The sequence below is a fragment of the Numida meleagris genome, chromosome 3, assembly GCF_002078875.1.
Source record: "Numida meleagris isolate 19003 breed g44 Domestic line chromosome 3, NumMel1.0, whole genome shotgun sequence".
Lineage (NCBI taxonomy): Eukaryota > Metazoa > Chordata > Aves > Galliformes > Numididae > Numida > Numida meleagris.
Window position 1 is genome coordinate 31,508,259 of NC_034411.1, and position 13,218 is coordinate 31,521,476.

The 13,218-nt window shown below is 39.3% G+C and overlaps 1 protein-coding gene and 1 long non-coding RNA gene across 2 annotated transcripts in view; both read right to left on the minus strand.

Moving 5' to 3' along the window:
- Window positions 1–1,377, minus strand: part of TTC27 (tetratricopeptide repeat domain 27) — a 107,145-nt gene extending 105,768 nt beyond the window's left edge. The window contains exon 1 of the mRNA XM_021392469.1: window positions 1,137–1,377. Coding sequence (XP_021248144.1) covers window positions 1,137–1,224 — 88 coding nt within the window. The 5' untranslated portion in view covers window positions 1,225–1,377. The remainder of the gene's footprint in view (window positions 1–1,136) is intronic.
- LOC110396657 lies at window positions 3,534–9,132 on the minus strand. Its single transcript, XR_002437136.1, has 3 exons — window positions 8,944–9,132; window positions 6,151–6,265; window positions 3,534–4,148 (listed from the first exon to the last, which is right to left on the minus strand). It is a non-coding gene; the product is annotated as an uncharacterized LOC110396657 (long non-coding RNA).

Sequence of the window (13,218 nt, forward strand, 5' to 3'; positions counted from 1 at the left end):
GCTACCCTAATATTAGTACGTAAGCCAGCTGATTTAATGCTAGCACAGGTATATATCCACACAAGTTACAGCCATGCAAGGAAGTGAACCAAACACCAACACCAAGCTCATCCAGCAAAAACTAGTATTCCTGACCTTGGATATATCTGAACACCGAGTGCAGAACTTCAGCACCAGTGATGGATGATTTGGTAGGAAAGGACGATAGGTATTCATTCCTAATCTCTACAGACCACACTGCTGACCACAATCTACTTTTGTTTTTTGCAACAGTGATCAGTCAACTGACACAAGAAATCCCTTCCACCAAATGATCTAAAAATCCTTTAAGCTGTATGTGGAAGGGCATATGCAAAAGAATAAGTTACTCTCTTGGAGCCCTCCTGACATCATGCCCTCACAGAGAGCATAAATAACAAGAACAAAATCTCCTACCTACGCTTTGGGCTTTAGGGATAATTTCTTCCACAGAAGAAAGATGTCTTATTTATATTTGATTACAGCTGCCCAGACAGGCATTTTGCAGAATAACCATTGGATCTAAGGATGCTAATGAAGAATACTGAGAGTCTTCCTTCAGGTAAGACTGCAACATAATTAACTGCCGTGTAAGATCTGCTCTTGGTTCTCTGTTTAACTTCCAGTATATGATAGCACACAAATCCAAGGTCTTTAATATCATAGAAGCACAGGTTTTGTTGGAAGGGACGTTAAAGCCCATCTGGCTCCAACCAAATTTCAAGATCGCCATCAGGTAGGGCCCTCTCCAGTGATGACCAGAACATACTTTCTGTTGCTCCCTTAAGCATCCCTGAGCAATAAAAACACTAAAGGGTTACTTCAGGCCACGCTTTCTCCACAGCGACTTCACGGCGCGCGGCAGCCGAGGAAAGCACCGCGACCAGTTATCCCGGAGCACCGACGCCGACAGGAGCGGCGGTGCCACCGCAACCCATACCCACAGCGGAGGCGACCGCAGCCACAGCACCAGCCGAGGCAGGCGGGACACGCAGGAGAGGCTCCGGCCGCCGGCTCTCCGCCGGGCTGATGAGTGCAAGGGACCTCCCCGGCCCCGGACACGGCCGCTCTCGGAGCGGGGAGCCGCCACCGCGGCCTTAGCTCGTCCCACCCCTCACCTGTCGCCGAGATTTCGCCCTGCTTCCATTCCGGGGACTCCGCCGCGCTGAGGAAGCCCCGCAGCAGGGAGCGCTCGAGGGCCAGCATGGCGCTGCCGCGCTCACCGCGCTCCGCCTCACTCGCGCCGGCGACCCCGCGCTACCGGCGTCCCCTCAGCCCATGTGCGGGAAGCGGCCGCAGGAAGCCGCCATGACACTCCCGCCGTGCACGCCGGGATGACGCAGGGCGCATGCGCGGCACTCTCTGGGCACCCGGCCACGCGAGGGGCAGGAGAGCGCGAGGAGGCGCGTGCGCGCAGCGGGCGGGAGAGGGTGCGGATGAGGGAGCGCGCGCGCCGGGAGTAACCCACGTGGGGAGGGGCGGAAAGAGTGGAGGGGTTGGAGCTCTGCGCCCCGCCCCCTTCACGTGCTGCGCCCTCGTGCTGCCCGCCTCCGGGCACGGCCGTTACCGCTGCAGGGTGGGTGTTGCGCCTCGCCGCGGCGCTGCCGTTGGGCCAGGCTTCGTTTTGGGCGTTTCCTCAGGCCGCCTTTGCACTGAGTCGGGAGGTCCGAGCGTACAGTGAAAGGAACTGTGTTACTGTACTAGCTGCGCAGGTGAGAGCAGGGGCTTACTTGCCGCACCTCCAGCGCTGTGTGCAGTTATGGGCGCGCCACTGCAAGAAAGGCACTGAGGTCCTGGAGAGTGTCCAGAGAAGGGCAGCGGAGCTGTGAGGGGTCTGCAGCACAAGTCTGATGGGAGGGATTGAGGGAGATGGGATTGTTCAGTCTGGAGAAGAGGAGGCTCAGAGAAGACCTTATTGCTCTCTACAACCGCTTGAAGGGAGGTGGTGGTCGGTCTCCCACGTAACAGCAGTAGGATGAGAGCTGATGGTGTCACGTTGTGCCAGGGGAGATTCAGGTTGGGTATTAGGAAGAATTTCTTTTCAGAGAGAGTGATGAGACACTGGCACAGGCTGCCCAGGGAGGTGGTGCAGTTACTGTCCCTGGAGGTGTTCAAGAAGTGTGTGGATGTGGCACTGAGGGATGTGGTTACTGGGCATGGTGGGGAAGGGTTGGTGGTTGGATGAGACGATCGTAGAGGTCTTTTCCAACCTCAATGATTCTATGAAATAGACGTGAGAGAAAATATTAAATGCAGCGAGTAAGCAGGCAGTTTTTTTGGTTGGTTTATATAGGTGTGGCTACCTTTAAAAAATAAACATCTTTCCTGTCTAGCAATTAAAATTTGAGAAGGACCCAGTACAACTTATTTATTTATTTACATGCCTCTTTAGGCTTTAATAGACAGACTTTTAATTTCAAATTTTATCAGGTTTCATAGAATGATAGAATATTCCACGTTGGAAGCAACCCACAAGGATCACAGCGTCCAGCTCCTAGCTCCACACAGGACCACCCTAAAATCAGACTAGATTAGCAAAACCAAAATGCGGTTAAATAAAAATGTGTTGATTTTCAACTTTTTTTCTGTCCTGGAACAATCCACTTAATACCAGTTATGATACAAAAAATAAAAACATATTTGTGTATTTAATAGAGGAAGTAGTGGTCTACAGAAATTGTTAAAATATAGCAAATAATTAGTTTTCCATATACTGTGTTAGAAAAAATCATGATATTCATAAAGTTCATTTTATGAAATTGACCATTAAAAAATAAACTGTCTGAAATCGAAATGTTGCTTGCTTTCTCTTAGTATCTGTAGCAATACAGAGGTACACACTGATTTTTATTTGACAGCTGATTTGTACATCCCACATGAGGTTTTACTGACACAGCAGGATTCATTGGTCAAAATATCGTATTGTCATATGGCCTGCTTTGTGCGGTGTGTCTTATCTACAATTCAGTCAGTTGACTTAACTTTTTTAAGAGTAAGTATAGGAAATAATTTAACTGCTCCTAACTGTGCGTGTTTGGTGGGCAGTTCTTTTGGTGCATTTCTGTAATTCTGCATGAAAAATGAAGTAGTCAGGAGTCAGGCTATTTCTTTGTGTTTAAATGGGACTTCTACTAAATGAAATTTATTTCCCTTCCACATCTTCATTAAATGTGCGTAGATTTGCCAAAATGAAGTGAATGAATTCTTAAAAGAGACTTAATTAAAGTGTAAAATAATATCCCTTTCCACCTTTGCTCCCCACCCCCTCCTTTTTGACTGGGATTTCAGAATGTCAAAATGTCTGTCAAAATACAAATAAGAATTTGGTAAATAAAAATATTTTTGCCTGGTCTGATGATAACATTAAAAATAAAATCACCTGTTGTAAGATATTCTGGTTTTAATATTCAGGTAAAAACAGTAAAGTTTCTTCTTTTTTTTTTTTCCCTGGCACAAATAGTTTGTAAACGTATTTTTTTTTAACAAAAGCATTTTTCTCACCTTGCAAAATTCCCTCGATTTGGTGGTTTTGTTTGTTCATTTTTCTCCCACACACTTCAGTTCTGGGAGACATCCAGAAACTATAACAGGTAAATAGGCAGGAGTACCACCAGCAGGAATTAGTGCCCTTACTGGAATGAAAGTTTATTCGTTGCCATTTGTCACAGCCTTACTGAAATCTGCTGCTTAACCTTGTTTCCCTAAATGATCTGAAGTGTGTATATATGTGTGTAGTGTCTGTGTATGTATGTATGTATCTGTCCATTTTGTTTGCACTTAAATGTTGCTTCTGCTAGTTGGCCCTAAAGGGAAGCAAGCCTTTTGCAATACTGTGAACTGCAGACTTCTGTGTATTGCTGCTTATTATTTCTAAGCAAGAAGCAGATAATCAAACCTTCCGATACAAAGGTTTTCAGTGAATATCTTTTATCTTTTCTGAGACCTTGGGAAAATGATGTGTTGTGCTCTCTGTGGTATCTGAAGTAGAACACTTAAAGTCAAGTTGCAAAGTATCTGTTGTTGTGTTGATAAAATGCTTACTCTGTTGCAGGGTTCTTTTCTAAGGAATTTTGAAACAGATTGTCTCATTGTGGACAACAAAATGCTACATGATCTCTCAAAACCATTACCTGTAAGAAAAAAAAAGAAAAAGATCTGGTAAGTTTAAAGTTCTTATTATCAGATAGATGTTTATTATGATGTTTTTAACAACGAGCTGCTGTTTGTAAAAACTGCTATTACATGAATTTAAAATTCATCCGCAATTCAGTGTGCCATGTCTCTGGTGTTGGTGAAGAAAAATGCAGTTGTGTTGTATACCATTTTTGGACAGCAGCTGATTTTCTGTTTATGGAGGTGAGGAGGGAGTTGCTATTACCAAGGAGAAAACACACTTTGTATAGCAGGATGAAAACTTACAAGATGGTCCAACCACTCTTCTGCAATTTTTAGAAAGGTATTCGGTGTATCTACTGAGAGGAGAGAAGCTGCAAGGCTTGTATTGGGGAATTCAGTCAGCTTTTCTTTGGCTCAATTAGTTCAGTTAAGCTACCTCTTAGTAACCAGTTATCCTTCACGGATAACTATATTTGAGGTTACAGTGTCAGAAATACACTTCAGCTTGTTGAAAGATCAGCAGCCCCAAAGACATCATCTAAATGTTCAAACTATATTCTTCAAAATAACTTCTTGAACATTAAAGGCAAACTGTTACCCTGAGGCAGGGAAAACTGACTGCAAATGTTAGAAGCTGCAAATGAGAATGTTTAACAAAATAAATGACCATATTGTTGTGGAGGGAAGTGGAGAGAGTATTCATAGTTAAAACACTGGTAGTTCCAACTGGCCTCTAGCAACCTAAAACTTGCATTAAGTGAATGTTCATATTTTCCTCAGTTACTTTCTCCCTAAATCTTCAAAACTACCAGCTTCTTTTGCTTTCTCTCCTGGGAGGAATAAAAACAAGGTGTACATTCTCTTTGAAAATCTGCCTCAAAATGCCTGTCAATGTTTACTATATATTTGTAATTTCACATAGTGAAGGATTGATGTGATCATTAACAGTGAAGTAGGATGACTCATTTCCCTGTCCTTCATGACTGCTTCTGCTAAGCCTTTTGTTTTCCCTGTCTGCCTGAAGGTGAAATTCTGACAATGCTGGCATGTTCTGAACAGGCTTCCAAGGAGCTGGAGGAAACTGACCCATTCGGTTACAGTCCCCCAAAGTGACTGAAAGATTTTTTACATCTCGTAAGATTTCTGTTTAGTAACAGTACCTGTAATGCTCTTGACATTTTTTCATTCCTTTTGCACTGTTGTAAATTCATGTTGCTCTCAACCTGTTCACTTGACAGAGCAGTTGCTCTAGAATTATGCTGCATTTTGGAGGAAGGTGTTAAATTGTTTAGCTTTATAAAAGAAAAACGATTAAAGGCAAAAGGCAAAACAAGAGTTTTTTTGTTTAGTTTGTCGTTGTTTTGTCCTTACATAGTCTTGTGTCTTGATTTTAGGAATTTTGTCTGAATTGCCTAAGGTTATATTTGCCTAAGCGGTACCTGTATCTTTACTGATAAAGAGTGGCATGAAACAAATATGGATATTTTACTAAGAATCAAGTGTTGGCTAAAATAGATATACAATTGATGTAATGAATGTGGGGGGAAAAAGAAAAAAGCCCTAATCAGAAGGTTATTAGACACGTGGGAGTCTATTAAGACCTGGGGAATACTTTCTGCCTTTGTGTGGATTCACACAGAGCAAAAATATATTGGTGGCCTGACACCCCAAAGTGGCTTTGAACTGTCTGAATCACAGAGCTACATCATAGTGACTCATTCTCATTGCACACTGACATCTCTGCTGGGAAAGAACTGCTGTAACTATCTCCCTATTAGCAATTTCACTTTGCACATTTCTATTTTCTTCTCCCACTGAAGTTTTTGTTTCTTCAGATGCAGTATGTCATTTATTTCTGTATTAGAAGCAAGTTCTTACTCATCCAAATGGAAAAGGAATATAAAATCCTATGTAGACTCCCTAGGAGTTTTAACAGAACTGAAGTCCCTCCCATGTCAATACAGAAGAGGACAGAACATGCACCAGTTTCAAATTTACAGTTTGCGTACAACTTACCTTCACACCAACTAGTGACGTGAATTCTTTGCAGTCAGTTTCACCCAGCTCAGAACTATCTTGCCTAGGATGACATGGTGCATATCCTTTGCTTTTCCCCCTTTGTAGATCAGTCCTAGAATGAGTGAACTAGGAATAGCACCCAGAAAGTAGAAGTTTCACTAACCATATGCTCTTCTGGTCTCTTTGGCTGTAGATGAGACACTGAGTTTTCGTACAGAATTCCAAATCTGTGTGTGCGTGGGGTGAGGTGGGAAAGCAAAACATCCTTTTTTTCCAGAAATTTTGATTCCCCCCCTCACACATACACTTTTATTATCTATCTGCTGTAACCTTGGTGACACAGTGGGTGATCTGTCCTTCCACTAAGTCATGAGAATCGTCACTCATTGCGTTTTTCACAAAGACTTTTCAGGTATATTTTAGTATAACTGCCAAATTCTTGTCAACACACTGAGGCTAAGAGCACACAACTGTTCATCTCTGGCAAAAGTCCCACAGGATTTGCTTCTAAAATTGAAAAGCTTGCACGAGATGAGAAGAGATCAGGCCAAAGAGGCATAGTGATAGGACTCTTCTGAATAAAACATTCTTTCTTAGAATTTGCAGGGAATATCTTTTGGGTCTCTGCTACTATCTAAGCCTTGATAATAATTCTCAGATCTTCTTCTCCAGAAGTTTTTTAAAGCTTTAAGAACCAACACGTCACTTTTTCTTATCAAGGAACTTAAGGCTTGAGGCTTAAGTTATGCGATGCAAGTTTTCACCTGCAGTTGTCAGTAAATCTAAGGCTGAGGGCCAATTCCCATGCTGGATGCTCCCATTTCAACCTCTAGTGCAGATAAACTTTGTAGAACAGTGTATTTAGCTTTTTCCTTATTGTCAAATATTCCTTCTTGAAATCTATTTACAAATTCTTTCTTTTAACAATAGCTTTTTGGAGAGGTGAAAATGCTTTTATACTCTACATTTAAATAGGTGTTTTATTACAGAAATCAAGAGTGATACCCTACAATTTTCTCTGTGAAATTAAATGGACATGGTATCACAGTGTCTCTTAATGCTCAGAGATAAACTAATTAAGATTTCATGAGACTTCAGGACAGAGTTTTTTGTTTGATTGTTTTGTTAATTTCTTTTTGGTGTGTGTGTGTGTTCCTGTTTTCTTTTGTTTTGTTTTCTGACAGTGGCCAAAGAGTTAGGAAGCCAGAAGATTACACTTCAGTTTCTTAGATTTATTTTTTCCACTAATCAGCAATTTTCAACTTGTCTCTGATTTCTTTCTCAAGTTTTAGTCTTTTCTTTACCAACTAGTGTATGAGAAAATATAGGATAGTATTTGGTCAAAACAAACAAGCACAAAAAAGCCTTAGAGGAGTTTGTTGCTTGTTTTCTTATACATGAAAGTTGCTATAAAGGATAAACATTCAGGCTTTTGTGGTCTGCTGAGGGTAGGAATTTTTCCTGTGTCCTGGTGAAGCTTTCTCCTTGTAAGTTTGTCTTTTCTTGAGTTTTAATCTGAACCAGAATGGGTGGATGATGGTTGCATTCACATTTAGAGGCTATGAAGTAAAGTTTGAAGCTTTACTGGTATAGAAACGACTTCCATGAGTAAGGTGCTTTACTGGTCTACTCTTTTGAAGGTGTAGTCAGGAAAAGAGAGATGAGAACTCTCCATTGATGATGACCTGACAATAAGTGTGTGTTGTCTAAAATTCTATATTCTAGTTGCAAATGTTATGCAAATTATTTCAGACAAATGATTCAAAGCATTTCCTCAAATGTTTCTCCAAAAAAGGCAAATAAACTAAACAACAAGATAAACATTCTTTCTCTTCTCCCTTCTGTCTCCTCTTTTCACTTGTTGTCTCACTTCCCCCTCTGCACACAGGCTGAACCCCAAAATGAATCAAAAGTCATTGTGGAGATGATGCTTGTGTGACCTTTAAAAGACCAGGTGGAATTAGAGCTTTGATTGGGAATCTCTTCTGCTTTTTTATTGGTGTATTTTAAAGTTATGTATTATTCAGTCTTAATTACATTCATTACTTCGTCTACTAAAATAATGCTTTATTACTTTTCTGTAAACATAAAAAGGTTTTCACCAATTGTATGCTGCTTTCCTTCTTTTCGATAGGTAAGTTAACTTCATTAATAACTCAACTTAGATTGGTGAGGCAACATTAAGACTTACTGACATGGAGCCAGATTCTGATAGCATCACAGTGGTATAGGTCAAGACTTGATTTAGTCTGGCTTCTAGTGTGAACAGATTCTCTTTTAATGTCATCTCTTTGTTCTTGACATAGTATAATTGCTATTTCTATTTACATCTCATTTTCAAGCCATAATGTTTCAATGCTATTACTGAGATTGGTGGAAAGGCATAGGATAAAGATAGCATCCTTGCTGTAGTTGAATTTTAATGAAAGAACAGAAGTAGGTGTTGGTGACTTGATTTTAATCTTTTTCTCTTAAAAATGAATAAATAAAAGTAAGGTAAGGCTTGTATCTTATATTAATTGCCTACTTAGCATAGCGATATACGTTGGTTTATAGAAAACTTCATAAGTATCAACTATTTATGTTTCTCTGCATGGTCATGGAAACAGATCTGGACAATCTCAAAGGACAAAATCACAAGATTAAGATGAATGACTTAATTGAAAATTTACTTAGATCAAAATATACTTGTATCAAACTTAGTTTTTCACATATGATTATACGTATGATTGTACACACATATTTTATTATTCCCTTTCTCAGTTGTTTCAAAATGAAGCTGTTACTTACCTTTGTAGACTTTAAAGTAATCTAGCTTCTCTCAGCAGAAGAATTGCTTCTTTTCCATAGTAGCATGCTTCAGTAAAATTGGATGACTTCTCAAGTTTTCCTGATGTAAGAAAAATCTTTTGTTTTGTTGCGCTTATCAATTAACTCTTTAAAGCTGCATCCTTCTCCTGATAGTCTCTTCTGTGTAGCTTGACACTGTTGGAACAAATTCTGTGATTTAGTGAATTTTGAAACTTTTTGGATAAGATGAAATGCATCCATGGACAAATATAAGTTTGAAGGGATCTGTGAATCACGTGAACATTACCTCTTGTTCTTTAGTTATCAGCCTCAGAGAAGAGTCTGGTTCCAAGTTTTCTATAACCCTATTCTAGTTATTGGGAAAGGCTGCTGTTACTTCTCTTTTGCAGGATTGACAAGCATAGTGCCCTCAGCCTCTTCTTGTCTTTAACTCCTTTACTCCTCAGAATGTCTGTAACTACTTCAGTGTTCCTCAGGTAAAATCTCTCCAGTTTGTTCTTCTCTCTTCTTCTCTTAGCAAGGGACCCAAAACTGGATAGTGCCCCAGGTGCAGCTTTATTCTTATAAATATATATTTCTATCAACTTTATTACTATAAAAATAAATTGTAAAGAGTATATTACTAATTTTTTTATTGTGTTTGTGTAGCCCTCCAGTTTGTGACTTTTGTGAATCTACTACAGAGATTTAGTATACAAAGTCTGAGTTTTGCAGAGACTGTAAATCCTTGTTAGAGAAGTCATACGTAGCTTATAGTCATAAATAATATTGTCTTGATCTTTTTGTTTTTAAGCATCTAATAGAATCATGAATAATTTTTCTTTTTCTAGTTTCTTACTTTTCTTTTCAATAATTTTTTCCTTGAAGTCTTTCTCGACAAAGGCGTAAGATGTACAGAATTCTCCCTCCCCCTCTCCGTCCTTCCCTCTCCTCACATCTCTCCCAGCAGTCAAATTTCTGCTTTTTCCAGGTTTTCAGTCAGTTGTTTGGGATTTCTGATGCTGATTTTGTTTAGTAGCATTTGTATCACCTTATCCTTACTGCTTATTGGAATTTAAGGTTTATAAGCACAGAAACTTTAATCACATTTTTTTAGGCATGTTAACATCTTGAATTATTTAAGCAGATGAAAGAGATCAATAGGTAAGGTCTTAAATGTTCTTGATAGCCAGATGCTCCTGTATTTTATATGCAGAAATCTTCCAGCTGCTGCCAGGTTGACAAATGAACTGAGTTTTGAATGTGTCCCCTGTTTACTTTAATGACCAAGTGTTCAGGCATTCCAAACCCCTTGTTCTGTCTCTGTATTCAAGTGCATATGCCTAATAGCAGGCAAGCTTCATATTTATTAGTATAGTATATAGTACATCTCTAATTTAGGGCAGTCAGAAATAATTAATTTTAAATGTTTGTAAGTATGTTCAGGCTTAAACTCAGTATCATTTAACTGCTTCAGACTTGCACAATTGCACTTGGAGGAAGAGAAGGAGCAGCTAATTTAAACAGATGTTCTTGGAACCATGGAACTGAAATACAATTCTTTATTGCCTCTGTTAACTAGAACTATTTCTTGAATTTGCTATAAAGTTACTATAAATAAAAATTTAGTCCATCTTGCCTCACCTTGTATTGAGATAGGTCAGCTGGTTTTAGATATTACATTATTCTAGCCTTTGCAAACAAACTTTAAAAAAATCTGAAGCAATTACTGTTATCTCAGCTGTTATTTATGGTAAGGACAGCTATTATAACACACTCTCAGTGTAGGAAACTCTCACACTCAGAATTTAGAATATCTGCTGTGACAATGTAAAGCCTCGACATTTTTGACACACTAGTTGATTGATAATGCAGCATAAAGGAGCAAAATTTAAATGACTTCATAATGGTATCATCGCTAATAAAATAATTTATCTAAAATTCAAAACATTAATTGTCAAGATTTTATTGTTGCATAATCACTTAGGAATAATACAACAAGAGGGAAACACCATGGGTCTAAGCACAGCCAAAATCTCTGCCAAGATACAGTTTGGAAAGATGCCATTTAACCTCCAGGAAAAGATCCTGCCAGAAACTTGGGCTAATAACAGAGTGTTCAGACTCATTGCCTAAATAAATAGACCTTATCGTTTTCTGGATGATGATATATAAAATTGTATTAACAAATCCCAATAACAGGATAATACCAACATCTTAGACCTGCATAGTATTGAAAAAAAAAACAGAGCACTTAACGTAAAGGAGCAGAAACTCCTTTACGTTCCTTTACTCCTATCCACCCACCTTATTGCTGTTCTTGCTAGCCTTATTTCTGAGGAAAACAGATTTATGCAGTCTTGTCTTGCTGACAATCCCCATTTAGCATATTCAGAACCTACTGGCCTTGTTCAGACAAACTTAAACAGAAGCATAACTTGTCTCTCTCAGGTCATTAAGCTTTTTGTAGCTTTATGAAAATGTGGATAGATAAGGAGAGAAATATGACACCCATAGCTGTGTTCTTCAGGAGAACTTTTGTGGTATTTTATAACAGAGAACTCAGACTGGGGTGGGGGAGAGAGGGAGCAAAGAGCAGGGGGAAACATTAAGTATCTTGAGAGCAGGAAAAGCTTCAATTCAGTTTTGGGGTCAGCTGAGTTACAAATCAATGGGAATCCAGGCCTCACAACTACTTCTTGTGTTTTCAAAACTCCTGATTTAATTTTTTCACCAGAATCCTTAAAACTTCCACTCACAGAACATAAATTTGAAAACTGTTTACTTTTCCCAGTAAGGTTTTGTCTCTCTTAATTTCTCTTTGTATTATATGACATTTTGCACTTAAGTTTATTACTAGTTTTCCAGTGCCATACCATCTATGCATTTCTAGGCTAAACTCTGCTGTGACTGGTGATGTAAGTCACTGTCATAGTTCACCTTTGTCCTGTATCACAACTGGTGTTATAATTTTTATCAATAAAAATGTGTAGCCTAAAATCTCCAGATTTCAGTTCTGAGATAGAACTTCTGAGTAACTCACACTGATGTCTTCTGAAGAAGGATGATGAAGATTGGATTCTTATGTTCAGTGACTTGGCTGGCCCTAGGATTGTGGAATGACAATACATGTTGCTGCGTATGTTCCTGTTGCTGCGTGCCTAGAATTATTCATTTGAATTTGCTATGAAGTCAAGGAAGTATTTCCACCCATAGAGGAATGTATTAAATAGACGGAACTTTGGGTCAGATTAATTTCAGACCATTTAAAGTTGTTCTTTGCTTTCATTGGTTTATTTTGGAAAAAGTTGCTCTAATGAACTTATTAACCCTACATTTTTTTTTTTAAAGTTTTATGTAATTTTGAATTCCCTCATTAGCCATTTGCATTCAGCTTTCTGTGGTAATTTAATCTATTTCTCTTTCATTGTTTTAAACTTTAAAGCTTTTATTTATTTTAGAATCTAAGAATGTTCTACTTAATGTTAAGTGCTTTGGAGTTAGATGATCGCTTAAGCTCACAGCAGAAGGAAGCTGTCAGACTCATTTGACCCTGGTATCTATTGGGGCATCATACTGTCAGTTAATATCATTATCTTCTGATGCTCATATTTCTAAAGAAACCTTTACATTTCTCTTTGTGTTTCTCTAGTTAGACAGCCATCATCTGTCTTCAGGCAGTGTGTTGAGTAAGAGACTTACTGGGATTTAGTTATGAACAGGTGGAGTGTCCCCTCAAGAAATCCAGTTTTTGAAGTTTACTGCTTCATAGGGGTTGTCTTCATCACTGCTGAAACATGTTTAGCTCTTAGATGCGTGTCATAAATAATTAGTTTCACTCTGGTAAATCTGTTCTTGTTCCATTGAAGGCTATTTTCTTTGTAGAGTTTTTCCTGCATCTGACATTGTATTGAATCATAGAATGGCCTGGGTTGAAAAGGACCTCAAAGATCATCTAGTTTCAACCCCCCTGCTGAGTGCAGGGCCACCAGCCACTAGACCAGGCTGCCCAGAGCCACATCCAGCCTGGCCTTGAATGCCTCCAGGGACAGGGCATCCACAACCTCACTGGGTGTCATGGTTTTGTGATTTTCAGTTATTGGTATTCCACATCATAACATAATGTAGTGGATATACCTGGTTCTCAGAAGAGAAGGACTACTACAGTCCTCACGGTACTTTGCTCCTCTGTTACCATTTTCCAGCCGGAGGGAAAAGATAAAAGCTCGCAGTATAAAAACTTGCAGATCACGAGACCTCGTCCCTTTTTCCGCC